Source organism: Labrus bergylta, chromosome 6 (assembly GCF_963930695.1).
Source record: "Labrus bergylta chromosome 6, fLabBer1.1, whole genome shotgun sequence".
Lineage (NCBI taxonomy): Eukaryota > Metazoa > Chordata > Actinopteri > Labriformes > Labridae > Labrus > Labrus bergylta.
In genome coordinates this window covers 243,900-270,838 of record NC_089200.1, presented here as the reverse complement: position 1 = coordinate 270,838, position 26,939 = coordinate 243,900, and the positions used below count along the sequence as shown (strand labels likewise).

At 49.3% G+C, this 26,939-nt stretch overlaps 2 protein-coding genes across 5 annotated transcripts in view; one reads left to right on the top strand and one right to left on the bottom strand.

Annotated features, from left to right (window-relative positions):
• Positions 1-2,361, bottom strand: part of rtca (RNA 3'-terminal phosphate cyclase) — a 5,237-nt gene extending 2,876 nt beyond the window's left edge. For all 4 annotated transcript variants that reach the window (XR_010666589.1, XR_010666590.1, XM_065956372.1 and 1 more), the window contains exons 1-3: positions 2,202-2,361; positions 1,932-2,032; positions 1-143 (exon numbers count right to left, since the gene is read on the bottom strand). The exon at positions 1-143 is cut by the window's left edge and continues 1 nt beyond it. Coding sequence is in view for 2 of the 4 variants with exons in the window: in XM_065956372.1 (XP_065812444.1) it covers positions 1-143; positions 1,932-2,032; positions 2,202-2,243 (286 nt within the window). In the remaining 2 variants the exon portion in view is untranslated. The remainder of the gene's footprint in view (positions 144-1,931; positions 2,033-2,201) is intronic.
• Positions 2,362-3,877: 1,516 nt separating this feature from the next.
• Positions 3,878-26,629, top strand: dbt (dihydrolipoamide branched chain transacylase E2). Its single transcript, XM_065956371.1, has 11 exons — positions 3,878-4,037; positions 9,634-9,760; positions 10,072-10,147; positions 10,316-10,497; positions 10,572-10,699; positions 11,662-11,914; positions 12,033-12,199; positions 12,284-12,361; positions 13,113-13,304; positions 13,387-13,458; positions 25,209-26,629. The coding sequence occupies exons 1-11, from the start codon at positions 3,993-3,995 to the stop codon at positions 25,374-25,376; spliced, it is 1,488 nt and encodes a 495-aa protein (XP_065812443.1). The 5' UTR covers positions 3,878-3,992; the 3' UTR covers positions 25,377-26,629.
• Positions 26,630-26,939: the final 310 nt, after the last annotated feature.

The window sequence follows — 26,939 nt, the reverse complement described above, 5'->3', positions numbered from 1 at the left end:
CCGCCGTCTGCGTGTCGGCCGTGTGGTTTCCAGCCCGGATCTTTCCGGGACTCAGACTGACGTCTGTGGATCCAATGGCGGCGCCCTGCAGACTTCCTGAGCACAGATCTGAGACCAGCTGCAGGCCGCTCAGGTGCTGCGGTCTAAATACAGGGAACATTATCCATATATGGTCTAAACAGCAGATAGTAGGTACTAAACAGTATACAGCAGATAGTAGGTACTAAACAGTAAACAGCAGATAGTAGGTACTAAACAGTAAACAGCAGATAGTAGGTACTAAACAGTAAACAGCAGATAGTAGGTACTAAACAGTAAACAGCAGATAGTAGGTACTAAACAGTATACAGCAGATAGTAGGTACTAAACAGTAAACAGCAGATAGTAGGTACTAAACAGTAAACAGCAGATAGTAGGTACTAAACACTATACAGCAGATAGTAGGTACTAAACAGTAAACAGCAGATAGTAGGTACTAAACAGTATACAGCAGATAGTAGGTACTAAACAGTAAACAGCAGATAGTAGGTACTAAACAGTAAACAGCAGATAGTAGGTACTAAACAGTAAACAGCAGATAGTAGGTACTAAACAGTAAACAGCAGATAGTAGGTACTAAACAGTATACAGCAGATAGTAGGTACTAAACAGTAAACAGCAGATAGTAGGTACTAAACAGTAAACAGCAGATAGTAGGTACTAAACAGTAAACAGCAGATAGTAGGTACTAAACAGTATACAGCAGATAGTAGGTACTAAACAGTAAACAGCAGATAGTAGGTACTAAACAGTATACAGTAGATAGTAGGTACTAACAGTATACAGCAGATAGTAGGTACTAAACAGTAAACAGCAGATAGTAGGTACTAAACAGTATACAGCAGATAGTAGGTACTAAACAGTAAACAGCAGATAGTAGGTACTAAACAGTATACAGTAGATAGTAGGTACTAACAGTATACAGCAGATAGTAGGTACTAAACAGTATACAGTAGATAGTAGGTACTAAACAGTATACAGCAGATAGTAGGTACTAACAGTATACAGCAGATAGTAGGTACTAAACAGTAAACAGCAGATAGTAGGTACTAAACAGTATACAGTAGATAGTAGGTACTAAACACTATACAGCAGATAGTAGGTACTAAACAGTAAACAGCAGATAGTAGGTACTAACAGTATACAGCAGATAGTAGGTACTAAACAGTAAACAGCAGATAGTAGGTACTAAACAGTATACAGCAGATAGTAGGTACTAAACAGCATACAGCAGATAGTAGGTACTAAACAGTATACAGCAGATAGTAGGTACTAAACAGTATACAGTAGATAGTAGGTACTAACAGTATACAGTAGATAGTAGGTACTAAACAGTATACAGTAGATAGTAGGTACTAACAGTATACAGTAGATAGTAGGTACTAAACAGTATACAGTAGATAGTAGGTACTAAACAGTATACAGCAGATAGTAGGTACTAAACAGTATACAGCAGATAGTAGGTACTAAACAGTATACAGCAGATAGTAGGTACTAAACAGTATACAGTAGATAGTAGGTACTAAACAGTATACAGTAGATAGTAGGTACTAAACAGTATACAGCAGATAGTAGGTACTAAACAGTAAACAGCAGATAGTACGTACTGCATACTGAATAGAGTATGTACTTGGTAATTCGGATGCGGTCTTGTTCTTTTAATAAATATTAATAATTAATTATATTAATTAATTATATTTTAAACGGAGTCTGGAAGCTCCTTAAAATTTAAAAAACAGAATTACCTTTTTTCTTTTAATAATTTAATAAAGATAAAATGACATACATATATACATATATCATAAACTTTACCTCTGCTAATGTTTGCTAACTAAGTTAGCCGACCACACAACTTTAATGAATAGGCTAACGTTAGCATGCTAGCTGCTCACCTGAGCCCCGGTGTGCTCCTGCCGGCTCGGATTTTGGAGATTTTGATGGCGGAGCCGGTGATGCAGCTGAGGGCCGCGGACACCCTGAGGATCTGTCCGCCCTGAGGAGAACCGACACCGGGGGAGAGAACAGACATCAGTTCATCACCGGGTACCGGCAGCTAGCCACCGCTAGCCTTCTGTTAGCATGTTAGCAGCGCAGAACAACAGCAGCCTCTCGGTGTAAAGTGTGAAACAGTCGTTATGGTGATGAAATAAAGAGATACTCACTCCCTCCATCACGCTGCCGTCTATCTGCACCGCGGACTCCATCTTCACAAAGACACTAAACACGTTAAAACACCGTCTCACAGCCGTTACCGCACTCTTTAGATTCTTCTTCTCTCAACTTCTCCGCCAGTCAAGTTACTCAGCTACTTCCGGTCACTATCAAAATAAGATATACATGTTTTTTTTATTGAAACGTGATATATAAACATTATGGCTCTGAAATTAAAAAAGGAATACCTTTATTTTAAAGACACCAAAATAAACAATTCATAATAAAGTTAGAAGAAAATACAAACATGATGCATAAATTATATAAATAATAATAATAATTACAATGATAGTTATATATGTATTATTGATCTATTTCTTTCTGTTATAATGTCATCACCACAAATGTGTTATGATGTGAAGAAATAAGGTTCGAATAATAATATTTACAGTAAAACATTGAATCTAATTCTGAAAAGTTAATTCATAATAATGTAGGCAGAATGTTTACATTATATTTTGTTGTGTTTTTGGTGATTAATGACATGTGATAAACTTCTGTCCAGGATCTGATCTCAGTGTGTCTCTGTTTCACACACTTTAACTCTTTCTTGTACTTAAGATGCTTCTTTGGTTTTGATTTGACGAGCTTTGCCCTTTTAGTTTGAAAAGTATTTCCGGTGTTGTTCAGGATTTCCCGCTAATTGACGCCTCCGGCAGGATGCTGCAGAGTCACTGTGCAGAGAAGTTCTGTTCTTAAACTCTGCCCTCTGCTGTTTGAAAATCATCATCACTTTATTTTAATCTGAAGAGTCTGAAGAGGAAGAGGTCGCAGTATCTCAGTCTGTAGGGACTCGGTTTGGGAACCGGAGGGTCGCCGGTTCAAGTCCCAGTGTGGATCAAAGTCTGGAATTTGGTCTGGTAGCTGGAGAGGTGCCAGTTCACTTCCTGAGCATTGCCGAGGGGTCATTGAGCAAGACACTGAACCAGCTAAACGCTAACCCTGGCATGACGGAACAGTTTTCAATAATCCAGCTGAGACTTTTATTTTGAAATATTATCTAACCGTCTGTCAGAACGCTTCAACAGCTGATCTGGAAACTGGACCAACAACCCTCAGTTGCTGGACGTCCTCAGTGAGAGGCCACAAGCAGTACAGGACGGTAACAACATCTCCATCACAGTAAGCACAGGAGCCCCCCAGGGATGTGTTCTCAGCCCCCTGCTCTTCACCCTGCTGACCAATCAATGATGAGACAAACTGACCACATGGTGCAGAGACAACAACCTCCTGCTTCATGTGGGCGAGACAGAAGAGACTATTGTCGACTTTCAGAGAGGCCACAGGCAGCACCCCCCCCCCCCCTCCCCCCGCCCCCCGCCCCCCTGTGGGTGAGGACCAATCCTGGACAAGGAAAGCTGCGTCACTGGCCAAGAAAGATGACTTTGATAAGTAACAGAGGGGGAGCAGCCTCAGCAGCTGAGAGTGTGGACTACAGAGTGGGCGGGGCCTGATCTATGTGACGTCAGACCACAGACTGCACTACAGAGTGGGCGGGGCCTGATCTATGTGACGTCAGACCACAGACTGCACTACAGAGTGGGCGGAGCCTGATCTGTGTGACGTCAGACTACAGCCTGTATAGAATGTATTCACAGTCTGGGGGCAGCAGAGCTACGTCTACTCTGAATCCAAAAGAAGAAGAAGAAGAACTGCTGGAGCTGGAGAGCTGCGCTGTGATTGGTTCCTGAGAGGGGCGTGCAGCTGTGACGTCAGAGCGTTTGCGGCAGCAGAGAGGAAAGATGGCGGCGGTGACCAGAGGCTCCTTCACTGTGTTCAGACGGCTGGTGAGAAAAACAAACTTTAGAAACTTCTCTGCTTGACGTGTTTCCGCTTTCTGAGGCTGTTTGTTAGCATCTGCCGCTAACGTGGAGCTAACACAGACTGACGTCACCCCGGCAGATTAACCTGTTAGCTGCTGGGTATTTTTATTCTGATGCTAATGCTAACAGAAAGACATCAAAACAGAGTGAGCATCCTGCTGCTGACAGTTCACCTGTTCACCTGTTCACCCGTTCACCAGGTGCTAAAAGCTTCAGGTAGCTTCAGTTAGCATCCTCAGGGTCACAGAGCTGCAGGAGGCAGCATGCTAACAGCGTGCTAACAGCATGCTAACAGGATGCTAACAGGGACAGAGTTCGGACTATTGTTGTTTTTAGTTTCCTGAGAGGAGCCAGCTGTACAAACCGGAAGTTCAAACTAAACTACCTGTACCTGGACTCACTTTCAAACACCTCTTCAGCCTCTCAGCATCCCCCCCCTCTCTCAGCACCCCCCCCTCTCTCTCAACACCCCCCCTCTCTCTCAGCATCCCCCCCTCTCTCTCAACACCCCCCCTCTCTCTCAGCATCCCCCCTCTCTCTCAACACCCCCCCTCTCTCTCAACACCCCCCCTCTCTCTCAGCACCCCCCCTCTCTCTCAACACCCCCCCTCTCTCTCAGCACCCCCCCCTCTCTCAGCACCCCCCCTCTCTCTCAGCACCCCCCCTCTCTCTCAACACCCCCCCTCTCTCTCAGCACCCCCCCCTCTCTCAGCACCCCCCCCTCTCTCTCAACACCCCCCCTCTCTCTCAGCACCCCCCCTCTCTCTCAGCACCCCCCCCTCTCTCTCAACACCCCCCCCTCTCTCTCAGCACCCCCCCTCTCTCTCAACACCCCCCCTCTCTCTCAGCACCCCCCCTCTCTCTCAACACCCCCCCTCTCTCTCAGCACCCCCCCCCTCTCTCTCAACACCCCCCCCTCTCTCTCTCAGCACCCCCCCTCTCTCTCAGCACCCCCCCTCTCTCTCAACACCCCCCCTCTCTCTCAGCACCCCCCCCTCTCTCTCAACACCCCCCCCCTCTCTCTCTCAGCACCCCCCCCTCTCTCTCAACACCCCCCCCTCTCTCTCAACACCCCCCCTCTCTCTCTCAGCACCCCCCCCTCTCTCTCAACACCCCCCCTCTCTCTCTCAGCACCCCCCCTCTCTCTCAACACCCCCCCCTCTCTCTCAACACCCCCCCTCTCTCTCAGCACCCCCCCTCTCTCTCAGCACCCCCCCTCTCTCTCAGCACCCCCCCTCTCTCTCAACACCCCCCCCTCTCTCTCAGCACCCCCCCTCTCTCTCAGCACCCCCCCTCTCTCTCAACACCCCCCCTCTCTCTCAGCACCCCCCCCTCTCTCTCAGCACCCCCCCTCTCTCTCAACACCCCCCCTCTCTCTCAACACCCCCCCCTCTCTCAGCACCCCCCCTCTCTCTCAACACCCCCCCTCTCTCTCAGCATCCCCCCTCTCTCTCAACACCCCCCCTCTCTCTCAAGCACCACCCCCCCTCTCTCTCAGCATCCTCTCGTAGTGTCCTCTCTCAGCATCCTCTCGTAGCGTCCTCTCTCAGCGTCCTCTCGTAGCGTCCTCTCGTAGCGTCCTCTCTCAGCGTCCTCTCTCAGCGTCCTCTCTCAGTGTCCTCTCGTAGTGTCCCTCTCGTAGTGTCCCTCTCGTAGTGTCCTCTCTCAGCGTCCTCTCGTAGCGTCCTCTCGTAGCGTCCTCTCTCAGCGTCCTCTCGTAGCGTCCTCTCGTAGCGTCCTCTCGTAGTGTCCTCTCGTAGTGTCCTCTCTCATAGCGTCCTCTCGTAGTGTCCCTCTCATAGCGTCCTCTCGTAGTGTCCTCTCTCAGCGTCATCTCGTAGCGTCCTCTCGCAGCGTCCTCTCTCAGCGTCCTCTCGTAGTGTCCTCTCTCAGCGTCCTCTCGTAGCGTCCTCTCTCAGCGTCCTCTCGTAGTGTCCTCTCGTAGCGTTCTCGTAGTGTCCTCTCTCAGCGTCCTCTCGTAGTGTCCTCTCGTAGTTGTCCTCTCGTAGTGTCCTCTCTCAGCGTCCTCTCTCAGCGTCCTCTCGTAGCGTCCTCTCGTAGTGTCCTCTCGTAGTGTCCTCTCTCATAGCGTCCTCTCGTAGTGTCCTCTCATAGCGTCCTCTCGTAGTGTCCCTCTCTCAGCGTCCTCTCGTAGCGTCCTCTCGTAGTGTCCTCTCTCAGCGTCCTCTCGTAGCGTCCTCTCGTAGTGTCCTCTCTCAGCGTCCTCTCTCAGCGTCCTCTCTCAGCGTCCTCTCGTAGTGTCCTCTCTCAGCGTCCTCTCTCAGCGTCCTCTCGTAGTGTCCTCTCTCAGCGTCCTGTCGTAGCGTCCTCTCTCAGCGTCCTCTCGTAGTGTCCTCTCGTAGCGTCCTCTCGTAGTGTCCCTCTCTCAGCGTCCTCTCGTAGTGTCCTCTCGTAGCGTCCTCTCGTAGTGTCCTCTCTCAGCGTCCTCTCGTAGCGTCCTCTCGTAGCGTCCTCTCGTAGTGTCCTCTCTCGTAGTGTCCTCTCGTAGCGTCCTCTCGTAGCGTCCTCTCTCAGCGTCCTCTCGTAGTGTCCTCTCTCAGCGTCCTCTCGTAGTGTCCTCTCTCAGCGTCCTCTCGTAGTGTCCTCTCTCGTAGTGTCCTCTCTCGTAGTGTCCCTCTCTCGTAGTGTCCTCTCGTAGTGTCCTCTCTCCTAGTGTCCTCTCGTAGTGTCCTCTTTCAGCATCCTCTCTCGTAGTGTCCTCTCGTAGTGGTCCTCTCGTAGTGTCCTCTCTCAGCGTCCTCTCGTAGTGTCCTCTCTCAGCGTCCTCTCGTAGTGTCCTCTCTCGTAGTGTCCTCTCGTAGCGTCCTCTCGTAGCGTCCTCTCGTAGCGTCCTCTCGTAGCGTCCTCTCGTAGCGTCCTCTCTCAGCGTCCTCTCGTAGCGTCCTCTCGTAGCGTCCTCTCGTAGTGTCCTCTCTCAGCGTCCTCTCGTAGTGTCCTCTCGTAGTGTCCTCTCTCAGCGTCCTCTCGTAGTGTCCTCTCTCAGCGTCCTCTCGTAGTGTCCCTCTCTCAGCGTCCTCTCGTAGTGTCCTCTCTCAGCGTCCTCTCTCAGCGTCCTCTCGTAGCGTCCTCTCGTAGCGTCCTCTCTCAGCGTCCTCTCGTAGCGTCCTCTCGTAGCGTCCTCTCGTAGTGTCCTCTCTCAGCGTCCTCCTCGTAGTGTCCTCTCGTAGTGTCCTCTCGTAGTGTCCCTCTCGTAGCGTCCTCTCGTAGCGTCCTCTCGTAGCGTCCTCTCTCAGCGTCCTCTCTCAGCGTCCTCTCTCAGCACCCCCCCTCTCTCTCAGCACCCCCCCCTCTCTCTCAGCATCCTCTCGTAGCGTCCTCTCTCAGCGTCCTCTCTCAGCGTCCTCTCTCAGCGTCCCTCTCTCAGCACCCCCCCTCTCTCTCAGCACCCCCCCCTCTCTCTCAGCATCCTCTCGTAGCGTCCTCTCGTAGCGTCCTCTCTCAGCGTCCTCTCTCAGCGTCCTCTCTCGTAGTGTCCTCTCTCGTAGTGTCCTCTCTCGTAGTGTCCTCTCGTAGTGTCCCTCTCTCAGCGTCCTCTCGTAGTGTCCTCTCTCAGCGTCCTCTCGTAGTGTCCTCTCTCGTAGTGTCCTCTCGTAGTGTCCTCTCGTAGCGTCCTCTCGTAGCGTCCTCTCGTAGCGTCCTCTCGTAGCGTCCTCTCTCAGCGTCCTCTCGTAGCGTCCTCTCGTAGCGTCCTCTCGTAGTGTCCTCTCTCAGCGTCCTCTCGTAGTGTCCTCTCGTAGTGTCCTCTCTCAGCGTCCTCTCGTAGTGTCCTCTCTCAGCGTCCTCTCGTAGTGTCCTCTCTCAGCGTCCTCTCGTAGTGTCCTCTCTCAGCGTCCTCTCTCAGCGTCCTCTCGTAGCGTCCTCTCGTAGCGTCCTCTCTCAGCGTCCTCTCGTAGCGTCCTCTCGTAGCGTCCTCTCGTAGTGTCCTCTCTCAGCGTCCTCTCGTAGTGTCCTCTCGTAGTGTCCTCTCGTAGTGTCCTCTCGTAGCGTCCTCTCGTAGCGTCCTCTCGTAGCGTCCTCTCTCAGCGTCCTCTCTCAGCGTCCTCTCTCAGCACCCCCCCCTCTCTCTCAGCACCCCCCCCTCTCTCTCAGCATCCTCTCGTAGCGTCCTCTCTCAGCGTCCTCTCTCAGCGTCCTCTCTCAGCGTCCTCTCTCAGCACCCCCCCCTCTCTCTCAGCACCCCCCCTCTCTCTCAGCATCCTCTCGTAGCGTCCTCTCGTAGCGTCCTCTCTCAGCGTCCTCTCTCAGCGTCCTCTCTCAACACCCCCCCCTCTCTCTCAGCACCCCCCCTCTCTCTCAGCATCCTCTCGTAGCGTCCTCTCTCAGCGTCCTCTCGTAGCGTCCTCTCTCAGCGTCCTCTCGTAGTGTCCTCTCTCAGCGTCCTCTCTCAGCGTCCTCTCGTAGTGTCCTCTCTCAGCACCCCCCCTCTCTCTCAGCATCCTCTCGTAGTGTCCTCTCTCAGCACCCCCCCTCTCTCTCAGCATCCTCTCGTAGCGTCCTCTCTCAGCGTCCTCTCGTAGCGTCCTCTCTCAGCGTCCTCTCGTAGCGTCCTCTCTCAGCGTCCTCTCGTAGTGTCCTCTCTCAGCGTCCTCTCTCAGCGTCCTCTCGTAGTGTCCTCTCGTAGTGTCCTCTCATAGTGTCCTCTCGTAGTGTCCTCTCGTAGCGTCCTCTCGTAGCGTCCTCTCTCAGCGTCCTCTCGTAGTGTCCTCTCTCAGCGTCCTCTCTCAGCGTCCTCTCGTAGTGTCCTCTCGTAGTGTCCTCTCATAGTGTCCTCTCGTAGTGTCCTCTCGTAGCGTCCTCTCGTAGCGTCCTCTCTCAGCGTCCTCTCGTAGCGTCCTCTCTCAGCGTCCTCTCTCAGCGTCCTCTCGTAGTGTCCTCTCTCAGCGTCCTCTCGTAGTGTCCTCTCTCGTAGTGTCCTCTCGTAGTGTCTTCTCTCAGCGTCCTCTCGTAGTGTCCTCTCTCGTAGTGTCCTCTCGTAGTGTCCTCTCTCAGCGTCCTCTCGTAGTGTCCTCTCGTAGTGTCCTCTCTCAGTGTCCTCTCGTAGCGTCCTCTCGTAGCGTCCTCTCGTAGCGTCCTCTCGTAGTGTCCTCTCTCAGCGTCCTCTCGTCTGAATGTTGTTTCAACATTCAACCCTAACCCTGAAATCATGTGAACACACTGAAGAAAGAAAAGCGGCGCCGGGTTCTCTCAAAGTTCTCTTAACGTCTCGCTACAACTCTGTAAGTTTACCTGAGACGTATTTAAAGATGGATCAGCAGTATGTCTTTATCGCTCTTTGTCTTCTCTTTAACGGCCACGGTGAGCTGAAGTGTGACGTTCACTGACCGCTGTGACGATAGGAATATCAGGTACCCATAAGAAAAGGAATATTCGATCCCAAAATTAATAAACGATGGTCTACCTGACGAGCGAATATTTGAAAAGCTAATTATCCAGGTCCAGTCCGAGCTCATGGTTAGACGTACGCTGCACGCTAAAGACACAGTGAGATGAGACCCTAACCCCCCCCCCCCCCCCCCCCCCCTTGTTGTCTTCCTGTCAGCTCAGCCAGCAGTATCGGCGGAGATGTTTCCGGCTGCAGTCCTTCAGGTATGACAGAAGCGTTCAGCCGCTCGTCTTCAGGTGTGACAGAAACATGCTGACGTTCAGGACGCTGCACACCGCCACAGGTAAGTCCACACCTGCAGGAGAGAATCTGGACCTGGACCAGTACAGAGGATCTAAACTTAAAGTCAGACCAGAGAGCGGTCAGAGAACTATGGGGTTAGATCAGTCTCAATATTCACACAGACGAATTCACAAATACATTCTATAACAAATCCACAAATAAAAAAATAAGATTCACAAATGTATTTCAATGCACACACAAATATTTATAGTTTATATAGAAATCCACAAATATAAAATATACATATATAATATACATATATCTTTAAAAGTTTTCAGGTGTTGTGATGTCATCGATGTGTTTCTGCTTCAGTGAGCCGAGGACCGATCGTCCAGTTCAAACTGTCCGACATCGGGGAAGGAATCATGGAGGTGACGGTGAAGGAGTGGTACGTACACACACACACACACACACACACACACACACACACACACACACACACACACACACACACACACACACACACACACACACACAGAGTTGTGGGCAGGGCCAGAGAGATGTATGGCGTGTGTCCTCTCGTGTTCGTTTCTGAAGCTGTCGGGGTCGTTTGCAGGTACGTGAAGGAGGGAGATAAGGTTTCTCAGTTCGACAGCATCTGTGAGGTTCAGAGCGACAAGGCGTCCGTCACCATCACCAGCCGTTACGACGGGGTCATCAAGAAACTCTACTACGACGTGGACGCCATCGCCCTCGTGGGCAAGCCGCTGGTCGACATCGAGACGGAGTCCAGCTCAGGTGAGACATGTTCACCTGAACCAGGTGATCTGTTGTTCTGTTTGATCCAGACTGAAAGCCTACCTGTTCTCCAGAGGTGATCCAGGAGGAGGACGTGGTGGAGACGCCCGCCATGGCCCAAGAAGAACACACCCACCAGGAGATCAAAGGTCACAAGACCCAGGCCACGCCCGCCGTCAGACGCCTCGCCATGGAGAACAACGTAAGTGTGACTCCAGTGTCCCAGTAAAACCTGTACCAGGTATGTCAGGTGTAACTGGTGTGTCAGGTGATACAGGTGTAACTGGTGTGTCAGGTGGTACAGGTGTAACTGGTGTGTCAGGTGTGTCAGGTGGTACAGGTGTGTCAGGTGGTACAGGTGTGTCAGGTATAACAGGTGTGTCAGGTGATACAGGTGTGTCAGGTGTAACTGGTGTGTCAGGTGATACAGGTGTGTCAGGTGAAACGGGTGTGTCAGGTGAAACAGGTGTAACAGGTGAAACGGGTGTGTCAGGTGTAACGGGTGTGTCAGGTGATTCAGGTGTGTCAGGTGTAACAGGTGTGTCAGGTGTAACTGGTGTAACAGGTGGTACAGGTGTGTCAGGTGTAACGGGTGTGTCTGGTGTTTCAGGTGATACAGGTGTAACAGGTGAAATGGGTGTGTCTGGTGATACAGGTGTGTCTGGTGTAACAGGTGTGTCAGGTGATACAGGTGTGTCAGGTGTAACTGGTGTGTCAGGTGTAACGGGTGTGTCTGGTGTTTCAGGTGATACAGGTGTAACAGGTGAAACGGGTGTGTCTGGTGATACAGGTGTAACAGGTGTGTCAGGTGGTACAGGTGTGTCAGGTGAAACGGGTGTGTCTAGTGTGTCAGGTGATACAGGTGAAACGGGTGTGTCAGGTGATACAGGTGTGTCAGGTGAAACAGGTGTGTCTGGTGTAACGGGTGTGTCTGGTGTGTCAGGTGATACAGGTGTAACAGGTGAAACGGGTGTGTCTGGTGATACAGGTGTGTCAGGTGAAACAGGTGTGTCAGGTGTAACAAGTGTGTCTGGTGTAACGGGTGTGTCTGGTGTGTCAGGTGATACAGGTGTAACAGGTGATACAGGTGTGTCAGGTGATACAGGTGTGTCAGGTGATACAGGTGTGTCAGGTGAAACGGGTGTGTCTGGTCCGTCCCCTCAGATAAAGCTCAGTGAGGTGGTGGGCACGGGGAAAGATGGTCGGATCCTGAAGGAGGACATCCTGAACTTCCTGGCAAGGCAGACCGGAGCCATCATACCTCCGACCTTATTCCAGGAGATCCAGACTCCGCCCCCGGCCACGCCCCAAGCAGCTTCTGTTGCTAGGCCTGTAAGCACTCCAGTCGCCGTCAAAGCTCCACCCACAACACCCAAACCTGTCTTCACTGGAAAGGACGTGACAGAGCCACTGAAAGGTGCGTTTATTTATCGTAGCTTGAACACCTGTGGATGACCTAACAGGAAGTTTACCGTTTTAGGGCTCCAGGTGAAAGGTATGAACAGATCAGGTGATGTGTGTTCTGTGGTCTCCAGGTTTCCACAAAGCGATGGTGAAGACGATGACGGCGGCGCTGAAGATTCCTCACTTCGGGTACTGTGACGAGGTGGACCTGAGCCGCCTGGTCACTCTGAGAGCAGAGCTCAAGTCCATGGCCGAGTCCCGGGGGATCAAACTGAGCTACATGCCCTTCTTCATCAAGGTGAGACTCTGAACAGCTGATGGACACCTTCATGTCAAAGCTGATTGGTTACTTGACCTTAACACTGAGCTCTCATTGGTCCAGGCCGCCTCCATTGGCCTCCTGCACTTTCCAATCCTGAACGCCTCGGTGGACGAAGGCTGCCAGAACATCACGTACAAGGTGAGGATACCAGATTATTAAACATGAATATGATTCATCAAATCAAACCATATTAATATCAATTTGTTACCATTGCAACACAAATAGAAGTCCTAGACACCAGAACTGGATAATTAATTGTTTTTAGGCAAAAGGTAAAAAATGTCTAAGTCCCCGTGTCCACCTGTTCCTGTAGTCCTGATGATCCTGTAGACCTGATGTTGCTGTAGTCCTGATGTTGATGTAGTCCTGATGTTGCTGTAGTCCTGATGTTGCTGTAGTCCTGATGTTGCTGTAGACCTGATGTTGCTGTAGACCTGATGTTGCTGTAGTCCTGATGTTGCTGTAGACCTGATGTTGCTGTAGTCCTGATGTTGATGTAGACCTGATGTTGCTGTAGTCCTGATGTTGATGTAGACCTGATGTTGCTGTAGTCCTGATGTTGATGTAGACCTGATGTTGCTGTAGTCCTGATGTTGATGTAGACCTGATGTTGCTGTAGTCCTGATGTTGCTGTAGTCCTGATGTTGATGTAGTCCTGATGTTGCTGTAGACCTGATGTTGCTGTAGACCTGATGTTGCTGTAGTCCTGATGTTGCTGTAGACCTGATGTTGCTGTAGACCTGATGTTGCTGTAGACCTGATGTTGCTGTAGTCCTGATGTTGCTGTAGTCCTGATGTTGATGTAGACCTGATGTTGATGTAGACCTGATGTTGCTGTAGACCTGATGTTGCTGTAGACCTGATGTTGCTGATGTTTCCTTTGTTGCAGGCGTCTCATAACATCGGCCTGGCGATGGACACGATTCAGGGTCTGCTGGTTCCAAACGTGAAGAACGTTCAGCTACTCAGCGTGTTCGACATCGCTCTCGAGTTAAACCGTCTGCAGACACTCGGCGCCGCAGGTCAGCTGGGGACCAACGAGCTGAGCGGGGGGACCTTCACCCTGTCCAACATCGGATCAGTGAGTCCAACAACAACACAAACATTGACTGAACCAAGAGCATGAAGTCCTGACTTTAAACTGCTTGTTGTTTGTGATCCAGATTGGAGGGACGTACGCTAAACCCGTCATTCTGCCTCCTGAAGTCGCAATCGGAGCTCTGGGAAAAATCCAGGTGAGAACTTTTCCAGGTACCTGGAATACAAGGTTCATCAGGCCGTTAGAAAACCCCCAAACTGGGGCGCAGTGGTTAGTGCGCATGCGCCCCATGTATGGAGGTTATAGTCTTCCAAGCGAGCGGCCCAGGTTTGAGTCCAGCCTGTGGCTCCTTTCCCACTGTCCTATCGCTCAATTAAAGGCACAAAAATAAGACAAGAATTAGAACGAGAGATAGTGTTATGAACCCTCTGCATGTCATCCAATCAGGATGAGACGAGACGCGTCGGCACTGCACCATCTCGAGTTAAACTGAGTGTTAGCTGAAGGTGTGAGCTGATGGTGTTAGCTGATGGTGTTAGCTGATGGTGTGAGCTGATGGTGTTAGCTGATGGTGTGAGCTGATGGTGTGAGCTGAAGGTGTTAGCTGATGGTGTTAGCTGAAGGTGTGAGCTGATGGTGTTAGCTGAAGGTGTGAGCTGATGGTGTTAGCTGATGGTGTGAGCTGAAGGTGTTAGCTGAAGGTGTTAGCTGAAGGTGTGAGCTGAAGGTGTGAGCTGAAGGTGTTAGCTGAAGGTGTGAGCTGAAGGTGTGAGCTGATGGTGTTAGCTGATGGTGTTAGCTGAAGGTGTGAGCTGAAGGTGTTAGCTGAAGGTGTGAGCTGAAGGTGTGAGCTGATGGTGTTAGCTGAAGGTGTGAGCTGATGGTGTGAGCTGATGGTGTTAGCTGAAGGTGTTAGCTGAAGGTGTTAGCTGATGGTGTTAGCTGATGGTGTTAGCTGAAGGTGTGAGCTGATGGTGTGAGCTGATGGTGTTAGCTGAAGGTGTTAGCTGAAGGTGTGAGCTGATGGTGTTAGCTGAAGGTGTGAGCTGATGGTGTTAGCTGAAGGTGTTAGCTGAAGGTGTGAGCTGATGGTGTTAGCTGAAGGTGTGAGCTGATGGTGTGAGCTGATGGTGTTAGCTGAAGGTGTTAGCTGAAGGTGTTAGCTGATGGTGTTAGCTGATGGTGTTAGCTGAAGGTGTGAGCTGATGGTGTGAGCTGATGGTGTGAGCTGATGGTGTTAGCTGAAGGTGTTAGCTGAAGGTGTGAGCTGATGGTGTGAGCTGATGGTGTGAGCTGATGGTGTTAGCTGAAGGTGTTAGCTGAAGGTGTGAGCTGATGGTGTGAGCTGAAGGTGTGAGCTGATGGTGTGAGCTGATGGTGTTAGCTGAAGGTGTGAGCTGATGGTGTTAGCTGAAGGTGTGAGCTGATGGTGTGAGCTGATGGTGTGAGCTGATGGTGTTAGCTGAAGGTGTTAGCTGATGGTGTGAGCTGAAGGTGTGAGCTGATGGTGTTAGCTGAAGGTGTTAGCTGATGGTGTTAGCTGAAGGTGTGAGCTGATGGTGTTAGCTGATGGTGTTAGCTGATGGTGTGAGCTGAAGGTGTTAGCTGATGGTGTTAGCTGATGGTGTTAGCTGAAGGTGTTAGCTGATGGTGTTAGCTGATGGTGTTAGCTGAAGGTGTGAGCTGATGGTGTGAGCTGAAGGTGTTAGCTGATGGTGTGAGCTGATGGTGTTAGCTGATGGTGTGAGCTGATGGTGTTAGCTGATGGTGTTAGCTGATGGTGTTAGCTGATGGTGTTAGCTGAAGGTGTTAGCTGATGGTGTTAGCTGATGGTGTTAGCTGAAGGTGTGAGCTGATGGTGTGAGCTGAAGGTGTTAGCTGATGGTGTGAGCTGATGGTGTTAGCTGATGGTGTGAGCTGAAGGTGTTAGCTGATGGTGTGAGCTGATGGTGTTAGCTGATGGTGTGAGCTGAAGGTGTTAGCTGATGGTGTTAGCTGATGGTGTTAGCTGATGGTGTTAGCTGAAGGTGTTAGCTGAAGGTGTTAGCTGAAGGTGTGAGCTGATGGTGTTAGCTGAAGGTGTGAGCTGATGGTGTGAGCTGAAGGTGTTAGCTGATGGTGTGAGCTGAAGGTGTGAGCTGAAGGTGTTAGCTGATGGTGTTAGCTGAAGGTGTGAGCTGAAGGTGTTAGCTGAAGGTGTTAGCTGATGGTGTGAGCTGATGGTGTGAGCTGATGGTGTGAGCTGAAGGTGTTAGCTGATGGTGTTAGCTGATGGTGTGAGCTGAAGGTGTGAGCTGATGGTGTTAGCTGAAGGTGTGAGCTGAAGGTGTTAGCTGATGGTGTTAGCTGAAGGTGTGAGCTGAAGGTGTTAGCTGAAGGTGTTAGCTGATGGTGTGAGCTGAAGGTGTTAGCTGAAGGTGTTAGCTGATGGTGTGAGCTGAAGGTGTTAACTGAAGGTGTGAGCTGAAGGTGTTAACTGATGGTGTGAGCTGATGGTGTTAGCTGATGGTGTGAGCTGAAGGTGTGAGCTGAAGGTGTTAACTGAAGGTGTTAGCTGATGGTGTGAGCTGAAGGTGTTAACTGATGGTGTTAGCTGATGGTGTTAGCTGAAGGTGTTAGCTGATGGTGTTAGCTGAAGGTGTGAGCTGAAGGTGTTAACTGAAGGTGTTAACTGATGGTGTGAGCTGATGGTGTTAGCTGATGGTGTGAGCTGATGGTGTTAGCTGATGGTGTTAGCTGAAGGTGTTAGCTGAAGGTGTTAGCTGAAGGTGTTAACTGATGGTGTGAGCTGATGGTGTTAGCTGATGGTGTGAGCTGATGGTGTTAGCTGAAGGTGTTAGCTGATGGTGTGAGCTGATGGTGTGAGCTGATGGTGTGAGCTGATGGTGTTAGCTGAAGGTGTTAACTGAAGGTGTTAGCTGATGGTGTTAGCTGATGGTGTTAGCTGAAGGTGTTAGCTGAAGGTGTTAGCTGATGGTGTTAGCTGATGGTGTTAACTGATGGTGTGAGCTGAAGGTGTTAACTGATGGTGTGAGCTGAAGGTGTTAACTGAAGGTGTTAGCTGATGGTGTGAGCTGAAGGTGTTAGCTGATGGTGTGAGCTGAAGGTGTTAGCTGAAGGTGTTAGCTGATGGTGTGAGCTGAAAGTGTTAACTGAAGGTGTGAGCTGAAGGTGTTAACTGATGGTGTGAGCTGATGGTGTTAGCTGATGGTGTGAGCTGAAGGTGTGAGCTGAAGGTGTGAGCTGAAGGTGTTAGCTGATGGTGTGAGCTGAAGGTGTTAGCTGAAGGTGTTAGCTGATGGTGTGAGCTGAAGGTGTGAGCTGAAGGTGTTAACTGAAGGTGTTAGCTGATGGTGTTAGCTGAAGGTGTTAGCTGAAGGTGTTAGCTGATGGTGGTAGCTGATGGTGTTAGCTGAAGGTGTTAGCTGATGGTGTGAGCTGAAGGTGTTAGCTGATGGTGTGAGCTGATGGTGTGAGCTGATGGTGTTAGCTGGGTGGTGTTAGCTGAAGGTGTTAGCTGAAGGTGTTAGCTGAAGGTGTGAGCTGAAGGTGTTAGCTGAAGGTGTTAGCTGATGGTGTGAGCTGAAGGTGTGAGCTGATGGTGTGAGCTGAAGGTGTTAGCTGAAGGTGTTAGCTGAAGGTGTTAGCTGATGGTGTTAGCTGATGGTGTGAGCTGAAGGTGTTAGCTGAAGGTGTTAGCTGATGGTGTTAGCTGATGGTGTGAGCTGAAGGTGTTAGCTGAAGGTGTTAGCTGAAGGTGTTAGCTGATGGTGTTAGCTGAAGGTGTTAGCTGATGGTGTGAGCTGATGGTGTTAGCTGATGGTGTTAGCTGATGGTGTTAGCTGATGGTGTTAGCTGATGGTGTTAGCTGAAGGTGTTAGCTGATGGTGTTAGCTGATGGTGTTAGCTGAAGGTGTGAGCTGATGGTGTGAGCTGAAGGTGTTAGCTGATGGTGTGAGCTGATGGTGTTAGCTGATGGTGTGAGCTGAAGGTGTTAGCTGATGGTGTGAGCTGATGGTGTTAGCTGAAGGTGTTAGCTGATGGTGTGAGCTGAAGGTGTGAGCTGAAGGTGTTAGCTGATGGTGTGAGCTGATGGTGTGAGCTGAAGGTGTTAGCTGAAGGTGTTAGCTGATGGTGTGAGCTGATGGTGTGAGCTGATGGTGTGAGCTGAAGGTGTTAGCTGATGGTGTTAGCTGATGGTGTGAGCTGAAGGTGTTAGCTGATGGTGTTAGCTGATGGTGTTAGCTGATGGTGTTAGCTGAAGGTGTTAGCTGAAGGTGTTAGCTGAAGGTGTGAGCTGATGGTGTTAGCTGATGGTGTGAGCTGATGGTGTGAGCTGATGGTGTGAGCTGAAGGTGTTAACTGATGGTGTTAGCTGAAGGTGTTAACTGAAGGTGTGAGCTGATGGTGTGAGCTGATGGTGTGAGCTGAAGGTGTTAACTGAAGGTGTGAGCTGAAGGTGTTAGCTGAAGGTGTTAGCTGATGGTGTGAGCTGATGGTGTGAGCTGATGGTGTGAGCTGAAGGTGTTAGCTGATGGTGTTAGCTGATGGTGTGAGCTGAAGGTGTGAGCTGATGGTGTTAGCTGAAGGTGTGAGCTGAAGGTGTTAGCTGATGGTGTTAGCTGAAGGTGTGAGCTGAAGGTGTTAGCTGAAGGTGTTAGCTGATGGTGTGAGCTGAAGGTGTTAACTGAAGGTGTGAGCTGAAGGTGTGAGCTGAAGGTGTTAACTGAAGGTGTTAGCTGATGGTGTGAGCTGAAGGTGTTAACTGATGGTGTTAGCTGATGGTGTTAGCTGAAGGTGTTAGCTGATGGTGTTAGCTGAAGGTGTGAGCTGAAGGTGTTAACTGAAGGTGTTAACTGATGGTGTGAGCTGATGGTGTTAGCTGATGGTGTGAGCTGATGGTGTTAGCTGATGGTGTTAGCTGAAGGTGTTAGCTGAAGGTGTTAGCTGAAGGTGTTAACTGATGGTGTGAGCTGATGGTGTTAGCTGATGGTGTGAGCTGATGGTGTTAGCTGAAGGTGTTAGCTGATGGTGTGAGCTGATGGTGTGAGCTGATGGTGTTAGCTGATGGTGTTAGCTGAAGGTGTTAACTGAAGGTGTTAGCTGATGGTGTTAGCTGATGGTGTTAGCTGAAGGTGTTAGCTGAAGGTGTTAGCTGATGGTGTTAGCTGATGGTGTTAACTGATGGTGTGAGCTGAAGGTGTTAACTGATGGTGTGAGCTGAAGGTGTTAACTGAAGGTGTTAGCTGATGGTGTGAGCTGAAGGTGTTAGCTGATGGTGTGAGCTGAAGGTGTTAGCTGAAGGTGTTAGCTGATGGTGTGAGCTGAAGGTGTTAACTGAAGGTGTGAGCTGAAGGTGTTAACTGATGGTGTGAGCTGATGGTGTTAGCTGATGGTGTGAGCTGAAGGTGTGAGCTGAAGGTGTTAACTGAAGGTGTTAGCTGATGGTGTGAGCTGAAGGTGTTAACTGATGGTGTTAGCTGATGGTGTTAGCTGAAGGTGTTAGCTGATGGTGTTAGCTGAAGGTGTGAGCTGAAGGTGTTAACTGAAGGTGTTAACTGATGGTGTGAGCTGATGGTGTTAGCTGATGGTGTGAGCTGATGGTGTTAGCTGATGGTGTTAGCTGAAGGTGTTAGCTGAAGGTGTTAACTGATGGTGTGAGCTGATGGTGTTAGCTGATGGTGTGAGCTGATGGTGTTAGCTGAAGGTGTTAGCTGATGGTGTGAGCTGATGGTGTGAGCTGATGGTGTTAACTGATGGTGTGAGCTGATGGTGTTAGCTGATGGTGTGAGCTGATGGTGTTAGCTGAAGGTGTTAGCTGATGGTGTGAGCTGATGGTGTGAGCTGATGGTGTTAGCTGATGGTGTTAGCTGAAGGTGTTAACTGAAGGTGTTAGCTGATGGTGTTAGCTGATGGTGTTAGCTGAAGGTGTTAGCTGAAGGTGTTAGCTGATGGTGTTAGCTGATGGTGTTAACTGATGGTGTGAGCTGAAGGTGTTAACTGATGGTGTGAGCTGAAGGTGTTAACTGAAGGTGTTAGCTGATGGTGTGAGCTGAAGGTGTTAGCTGATGGTGTGAGCTGAAGGTGTTAGCTGAAGGTGTTAGCTGATGGTGTGAGCTGAAGGTGTTAACTGAAGGTGTGAGCTGAAGGTGTTAACTGATGGTGTGAGCTGATGGTGTTAGCTGATGGTGTGAGCTGAAGGTGTGAGCTGAAGGTGTTAACTGAAGGTGTTAGCTGATGGTGTGAGCTGAAGGTGTTAACTGATGGTGTTAGCTGATGGTGTTAGCTGAAGGTGTTAGCTGATGGTGTTAGCTGAAGGTGTGAGCTGAAGGTGTTAACTGAAGGTGTTAACTGATGGTGTGAGCTGATGGTGTTAGCTGATGGTGTGAGCTGATGGTGTTAGCTGATGGTGTTAGCTGAAGGTGTTAGCTGAAGGTGTTAGCTGAAGGTGTTAACTGATGGTGTGAGCTGATGGTGTTAGCTGATGGTGTGAGCTGATGGTGTTAGCTGAAGGTGTTAGCTGATGGTGTGAGCTGATGGTGTGAGCTGATGGTGTGAGCTGATGGTGTTAGCTGAAGGTGTTAACTGAAGGTGTTAGCTGATGGTGTTAGCTGATGGTGTTAGCTGAAGGTGTTAGCTGAAGGTGTTAGCTGATGGTGTTAGCTGATGGTGTTAACTGATGGTGTGAGCTGAAGGTGTTAACTGATGGTGTGAGCTGAAGGTGTTAACTGAAGGTGTTAGCTGATGGTGTGAGCTGAAGGTGTTAGCTGATGGTGTGAGCTGAAGGTGTTAGCTGAAGGTGTTAGCTGATGGTGTGAGCTGAAGGTGTTAACTGAAGGTGTGAGCTGAAGGTGTTAACTGATGGTGTGAGCTGATGGTGTTAGCTGATGGTGTGAGCTGAAGGTGTGAGCTGAAGGTGTTAACTGAAGGTGTTAGCTGATGGTGTTAGCTGAAGGTGTTAGCTGAAGGTGTTAGCTGATGGTGGTAGCTGATGGTGTTAGCTGAAGGTGTTAGCTGATGGTGTGAGCTGAAGGTGTTAGCTGATGGTGTGAGCTGATGGTGTGAGCTGATGGTGTTAGCTGGGTGGTGTTAGCTGAAGGTGTTAGCTGAAGGTGTTAGCTGAAGGTGTGAGCTGAAGGTGTTAGCTGAAGGTGTTAGCTGATGGTGTGAGCTGAAGGTGTGAGCTGATGGTGTTAGCTGATGGTGTGAGCTGAAGGTGTTAGCTGAAGGTGTTAGCTGATGGTGTTAGCTGATGGTGTGAGCTGAAGGTGTTAGCTGAAGGTGTTAGCTGAAGGTGTTAGCTGATGGTGTTAGCTGATGGTGTGAGCTGAAGGTGTTAGCTGAAGGTGTTAGCTGATGGTGTTAGCTGATGGTGTGAGCTGAAGGTGTTAGCTGAAGGTGTTAGCTGAAGGTGTTAGCTGATGGTGTTAGCTGAAGGTGTTAGCTGATGGTGTGAGCTGATGGTGTTAGCTGATGGTGTTAGCTGATGGTGTTAGCTGATGGTGTTAGCTGATGGTGTTAGCTGAAGGTGTTAGCTGATGGTGTTAGCTGATGGTGTTAGCTGAAGGTGTGAGCTGATGGTGTGAGCTGAAGGTGTTAGCTGATGGTGTGAGCTGATGGTGTTAGCTGATGGTGTGAGCTGAAGGTGTTAGCTGATGGTGTGAGCTGATGGTGTTAGCTGATGGTGTGAGCTGAAGGTGTTAGCTGATGGTGTTAGCTGATGGTGTTAGCTGATGGTGTTAGCTGAAGGTGTTAGCTGAAGGTGTTAGCTGAAGGTGTGAGCTGATGGTGTTAGCTGATGGTGTGAGCTGATGGTGTGAGCTGATGGTGTGAGCTGAAGGTGTTAACTGATGGTGTTAGCTGAAGGTGTTAACTGAAGGTGTGAGCTGATGGTGTGAGCTGATGGTGTGAGCTGAAGGTGTTAACTGAAGGTGTTAGCTGATGGTGTTAGCTGAAGGTGTTAACTGATGGTGTGAGCTGAAGGTGTTAACTGATGGTGTGAGCTGAAGGTGTTAGCTGAAGGTGTGAGCTGATGGTGTGAGCTGATGGTGTGAGCTGAAGGTGTTAACTGAAGGTGTTAGCTGATGGTGTTAGCTGAAGGTGTGAGCTGATGGTGTGAGCTGATGGTGTGAGCTGAAGGTGTTAACTGAAGGTGTTAGCTGATGGTGTGAGCTGAAGGTGTGAGCTGAAGGTGTTAACTGAAGGTGTGAGCTGATGGTGTGAGCTGAAGGTGTTAGCTGGGTGGTGTGAGCTGATGGTGTTAGCTGGGTGGTGTTAGCTGATGGTGTGAGCTGAAGGTGTTAACTGATGGTGTTAGCTGATGGTGTGAGCTGATGGTGTTAGCTGGGTGGTGTTAGCTGAAGGTGTTAGCTGAAGGTGTTAGCTGATGGTGTGAGCTGATGGTGTGAGCTGATGGTGTTAGCTGGGTGGTGTTAGCTGATGGTGTGAGCTGATGGTGTTAGCTGATGGTGTTAGCTGATGGTGTTAGCTGAAGGTGTTAACTGAAGGTGTTAGCTGATGGTGTTAGCTGATGGTGTTAGCTGAAGGTGTTAGCTGGGTGGTGTGAGCTGATGGTGTTAGCTGGGTGGTGTTAGCTGATGGTGTGAGCTGAAGGTGTTAACTGATGGTGTTAGCTGATGGTGTGAGCTGATGGTGTTAGCTGGGTGGTGTTAGCTGAAGGTGTGAGCTGAAGGTGTTAGCTGAAGGTGTTAGCTGATGGTGTGAGCTGATGGTGTGAGCTGATGGTGTTAGCTGGGTGGTGTTAGCTGATGGTGTGAGCTGAAGGTGTTAGCTGAAGGTGTTAGCTGATGGTGTGAGCTGATGGTGTGAGCTGATGGTGTTAGCTGGGTGGTGTTAGCTGATGGTGTGAGCTGATGGTGTTAGCTGATGGTGTTAGCTGATGGTGTTAGCTGAAGGTGTTAACTGAAGGTGTTAGCTGATGGTGTTAGCTGATGGTGTTAGCTGAAGGTGTTAGCTGAAGGTGTTAGCTGATGGTGTTAGCTGATGGTGTTAGCTGAAGGTGTGAGCTGAAGGTGTTAACTGATGGTGTGAGCTGAAGGTGTTAACTGAAGGTGTTAGCTGATGGTGTGAGCTGAAGGTGTTAGCTGATGGTGTGAGCTGAAGGTGTTAGCTGAAGGTGTTAGCTGATGGTGTTAGCTGATGGTGTGAGCTGAAGGTGTTAGCTGAAGGTGTTAGCTGATGGTGTTAGCTGATGGTGTGAGCTGAAGGTGTGAGCTGAAGGTGTTAGCTGAAGGTGTTAGCTGATGGTGTTAGCTGATGGTGTGAGCTGAAGGTGTGAGCTGAAGGTGTTAGCTGATGGTGTTAGCTGAAGGTGTTAGCTGATGGTGTTAGCTGATGGTGTTAGCTGATGGTGTGAGCTGAAGGTGTGAGCTGATGGTGTTAGCTGAAGGTGTTAGCTGATGGTGTTAGCTGATGGTGTTAGCTGATGGTGTTAGCTGATGGTGTGAGCTGATGGTGTGAGCTGATGGTGTTAGCTGGGTGGTGTTAGCTGAAGGTGTTAGCTGATGGTGTGAGCTGATGGTGTTAGCTGATGGTGTTAGCTGATGGTGTGAGCTGATGGTGTGAGCTGATGGTGTTAGCTGATGGTGTTAGCTGAAGGTGTTAGCTGAAGGTGTTAGCTGATGGTGTGAGCTGATGGTGTTAGCTGGGTGGTGTTAGCTGAAGGTGTTAGCTGATGGTGTGAGCTGATGGTGTTAGCTGATGGTGTTAGCTGATGGTGTGAGCTGATGGTGTTAGCTGGGTGGTGTTAGCTGAAGGTGTTAGCTGAAGGTGTTAGCTGAAGGTGTTAGCTTATGGTGTGAGCTGATGGTGTGAGCTGATGGTGTTAGCTGAAGGTGTTAACTGAAGGTGTTAGCTGATGGTGTGAGCTGATGGTGTGAGCTGATGGTGTTAGCTGAAGGTGTTAACTGAAGGTGTTAGCTGATGGTGTGAGCTGATGGTGTGAGCTGATGGTGTGAGCTGATGGTGTGAGCTGATGGTGTTAGCTGATGGTGTGAGCTGATGGTGTTAGCTGATGGTGTGAGCTGATGGTGTGAGCTGATGGTGTTAGCTGATGGTGTGAGCTGAAGGTGTTAACTGAAGGTGTGAGCTGATGGTGTGAGCTGAAGGTGTTAACTGATGGTGTTAGCTGAAGGTGTTAGCTGAAGGTGTTAACTGAAGGTGTTAGCTGATGGTGTTAGCTGATGGTGTGAGCTGATGGTGTGAGCTGAAGGTGTTAACTTAAGGTGTGAGCTGAAGGTGTTAGCTGATGGTGTGAGCTGAAGGTGTTAACTGAAGGTGTGAGCTGAAGGTGTGAGCTGAAGGTGTTAACTGAAGGTGTTAGCTGATGGTGTTAGCTGAAGGTGTTAGCTGAAGGTGTTAACTGAAGGTGTTAGCTGATGGTGTTAGCTGATGGTGTTAACTGATGGTGTGAGCTGATGGTGTGAGCTGAAGGTGTTAACTGATGGTGTGAGCTGAAGGTGTTAGCTGATGGTGTTAGCTGAAGGTGTTAGCTGATGGTGTTAGCTGATGGTGTTAGCTGAAGGTGTTAACTGATGGTGTGAGCTGATGGTGTGAGCTGAAGGTGTTAGCTGAAGGTGTTAACTGAAGGTGTTAACTGATGGTGTTAGCTGATGGTGTGAGCTGATGGTGTGAGCTGAAGGTGTTAACTGATGGTGTGAGCTGAAGGTGTTAGCTGATGGTGTTAGCTGAAGGTGTTAGCTGATGGTGTTAGCTGATGGTGTGAGCTGAAGGTGTTAACTGAAGGTGTTAACTGATGGTGTTAGCTGATGGTGTTAGCTGAAGGTGTTAACTGATGGTGTGAGCTGAAGGTGTTAGCTGAAGGTGTTAGCTGAAGGTGTTAGCTGAAGGTGTTAGCTGATGGTGTTAGCTGATGGTGTTAGCTGAAGGTGTGAGCTGATGGTGTGAGCTGAAGGTGTGAGCTGAAGGTGTGAGCTGATGGTGTGAGCTGAAGGTGTGAGCTGAAGGTGTTAGCTGAAGGTGTTAGCTGATGGTGTTAGCTGATGGTGTTAACTGATGGTGTTAGCTGAAGGTGTTAGCTGAAGGTGTTAACTGAAGGTGTTAGCTGAAGGTGTTAGCTGATGGTGTTAGCTGATGGTGTTAGCTGAAGGTGTTAGCTGATGGTGTGAGCTGAAGGTGTGAGCTGAAGGTGTTAGCTGAAGGTGTTAGCTGAAGGTGTTAGCTGATGGTGTTAGCTGAAGGTGTTAGCTGAAGGTGTTAGCTGAAGGTGTTAGCTGATGGTGTTAGCTGAAGGTGTTAGCTGAAGGTGTTAGCTGATGGTGTTAGCTGAAGGTGTTAGCTGATGGTGTTAGCTGAAGGTGTTAGCTGAAGGTGTTAGCTGAAGGTGTTAGCTGATGGTGTGAGCTGAAGGTGTTAGCTGAAGGTGTTAGCTGAAGGTGTTAGCTGATGGTGTTAGCTGAAGGTGTTAGCTGAAGGTGTTAGCTGATGGTGTTAGCTGATGGTGTTAGCTGAAGGTGTTAGCTGATGGTGTGAGCTGAAGGTGTTAGCTGATGGTGTTAGCTGAAGGTGTTAACTGATGGTGTTAACTGATGGTGTTAGCTGAAGGTGTTAGCTGATGGTGTGAGCTGAAGGTGTGAGCTGATGGTGTTAGCTGAAGGTGTTAGCTGAAGGTGTTAGCTGAAGGTGTTAGCTGAAGGTGTGAGCTGATGGTGTTAGCTGAAGGTGTTAGCTGAAGGTGTTAGCTGAAGGTGTTAGCTGATGGTGTTAGCTGGGTGGGAACATAAACCTGAGATATACAAATAAAGATTGATTGAGCATCGCCTGAGAATAAAGTGACGTTCAAAAAGCGGTGGTCTGAGCATAGAGCCCTGGGGAACACCACATTCTGATCATCGTGAATAACACTTAATGTTTATGAGATTAAATTACCTTTTCAAGATCAGTTTTTAAACCTTGTTTCGTCCTCAGGTTCTTCCTCGGTTTGACGCCGTCGGTCAGGTGGTCCGAGCTCACATCATGAACGTCAGCTGGTCGGCCGATCATCGGATCATTGACGGCGCCACCATGTGTCGCTTCTCCAACCTGTGGAGGGAGTACCTGGAGAACCCAGCCACCATGGTGCTGGACCTCAAATAAACAGAGAGCAATATTTCCCATCAGCCCCGGGAGATGTGGCCGCCCCACACACACACTGACCATAACTCCTCCCCCCAACGCCTTCGCTTCCTCTTTCTGTTCGGGGCCTTCAGTCACTAACACTGTCACTTCCTGTTGCCTTTGAGCAAGGCGCCGGGAGGAGGAGGAGTCCGCATGTCAATCATGATGTTTCCATGACAACTAATACAACACACACACACACACACACACACAGTTAGATGCTGTGTAGTTACCCAGCAGCTGGTTTGAGCTCCTCTGAACTTTGGTCATAGTTTTAATCTCACAGTTTGTTTTTAATGTTTCAGAAAATAAAAATCCTTCAGATCAGTGATGACAGATTCTCTCTCTAATGTAACAAACAGGTTAAGGGGTGGAGCCAGCTGACGGCAGGTGACAGGAAGTGATCAACCAGGGTCAGCAGTGATTAGTTACAATGAAACTGTTTATTTTTCTGTCATCAAGACAGAGGGACCAATCAGGATTCAGTTCAGATGTGGCATCATCAGAGGAGGTTAACCTGAGAGAGCGGGAGGTAAAGCTGGTCAGGTTGGTGTGACATCACAGGGTTGTCCTGTGGAGAGTGTAGCGTCATCACACAGCCAATCAGCTGCTCAGGATTTTTGTAGATAAGAGAAGCTAACAGGCTGCTCGTATACGTCATCTTTCAAACATCAACAGGAGACTCGTCACTGAACACCTGAAGACGGGTCTGTCGCCCCCCCGCAGGCTAAACTGATGTCACAGCTAACTCTAACCCTCGTTACAGAGACGTGTTCAAATGTTCATACCAAGGGTGTCACGATATCAGACTTTTGACCTTTAAAATGTGTCCAGTAGAAATCAAAGGTTATCTATAGTTGTTTGGATGAAACGACAACAAATACAGAAGTCCCAGACGCCTGACATCGAGTCATTTCTTTTTAATTTCCTAAACCTGCAGACAAACTCATGAACATTAAAACAGACTATTTTCCCCTCTGAGGTCACATGATGAATAAATAAAGTTCAGGGGAGTGTTTCAGCTCTCTGTCCTGGTCTCCCTGGTCCAGGGGGCTGCTGGGTAATGAGTACACACTGTTAGTCTGATGTTACATGTTTGTTTGTTTGTTTTTAGCGACAGACTAAATGTCAGAGTATAAAATGAACTGTTGGTTTTGTATTTTGGGATTGTGTAGATGAGAAACGGTTTGATGAAAAACTTTAAATAAAGTTGACGTGCACAAACATGAAAAGTTTGAAGAGTTTGTTTTATTAGTTTTACTGTTTTAACGTTGATAAGCTGGTCGTTGATTCTGTAAAGAGAACAAGTTAATACCTGAAGCGGGTTCTCAATAGAGTTTAAAAATTATAAGAGACAGAAAATAGGAGGGGAGGAGCCTGATAGCTGAAGGCTCTACCTCCCATAGTACATTTAGAGACTGTACCACGAGCAGGCCTGATAACTGAAGGCTCTACCTCCCATACTACATTTAGAGACTGTACCACGAGCAGGTCTGATAACTGAAGGCTCTACCTCCCATAGAACATTTAGAGACTGTAGGT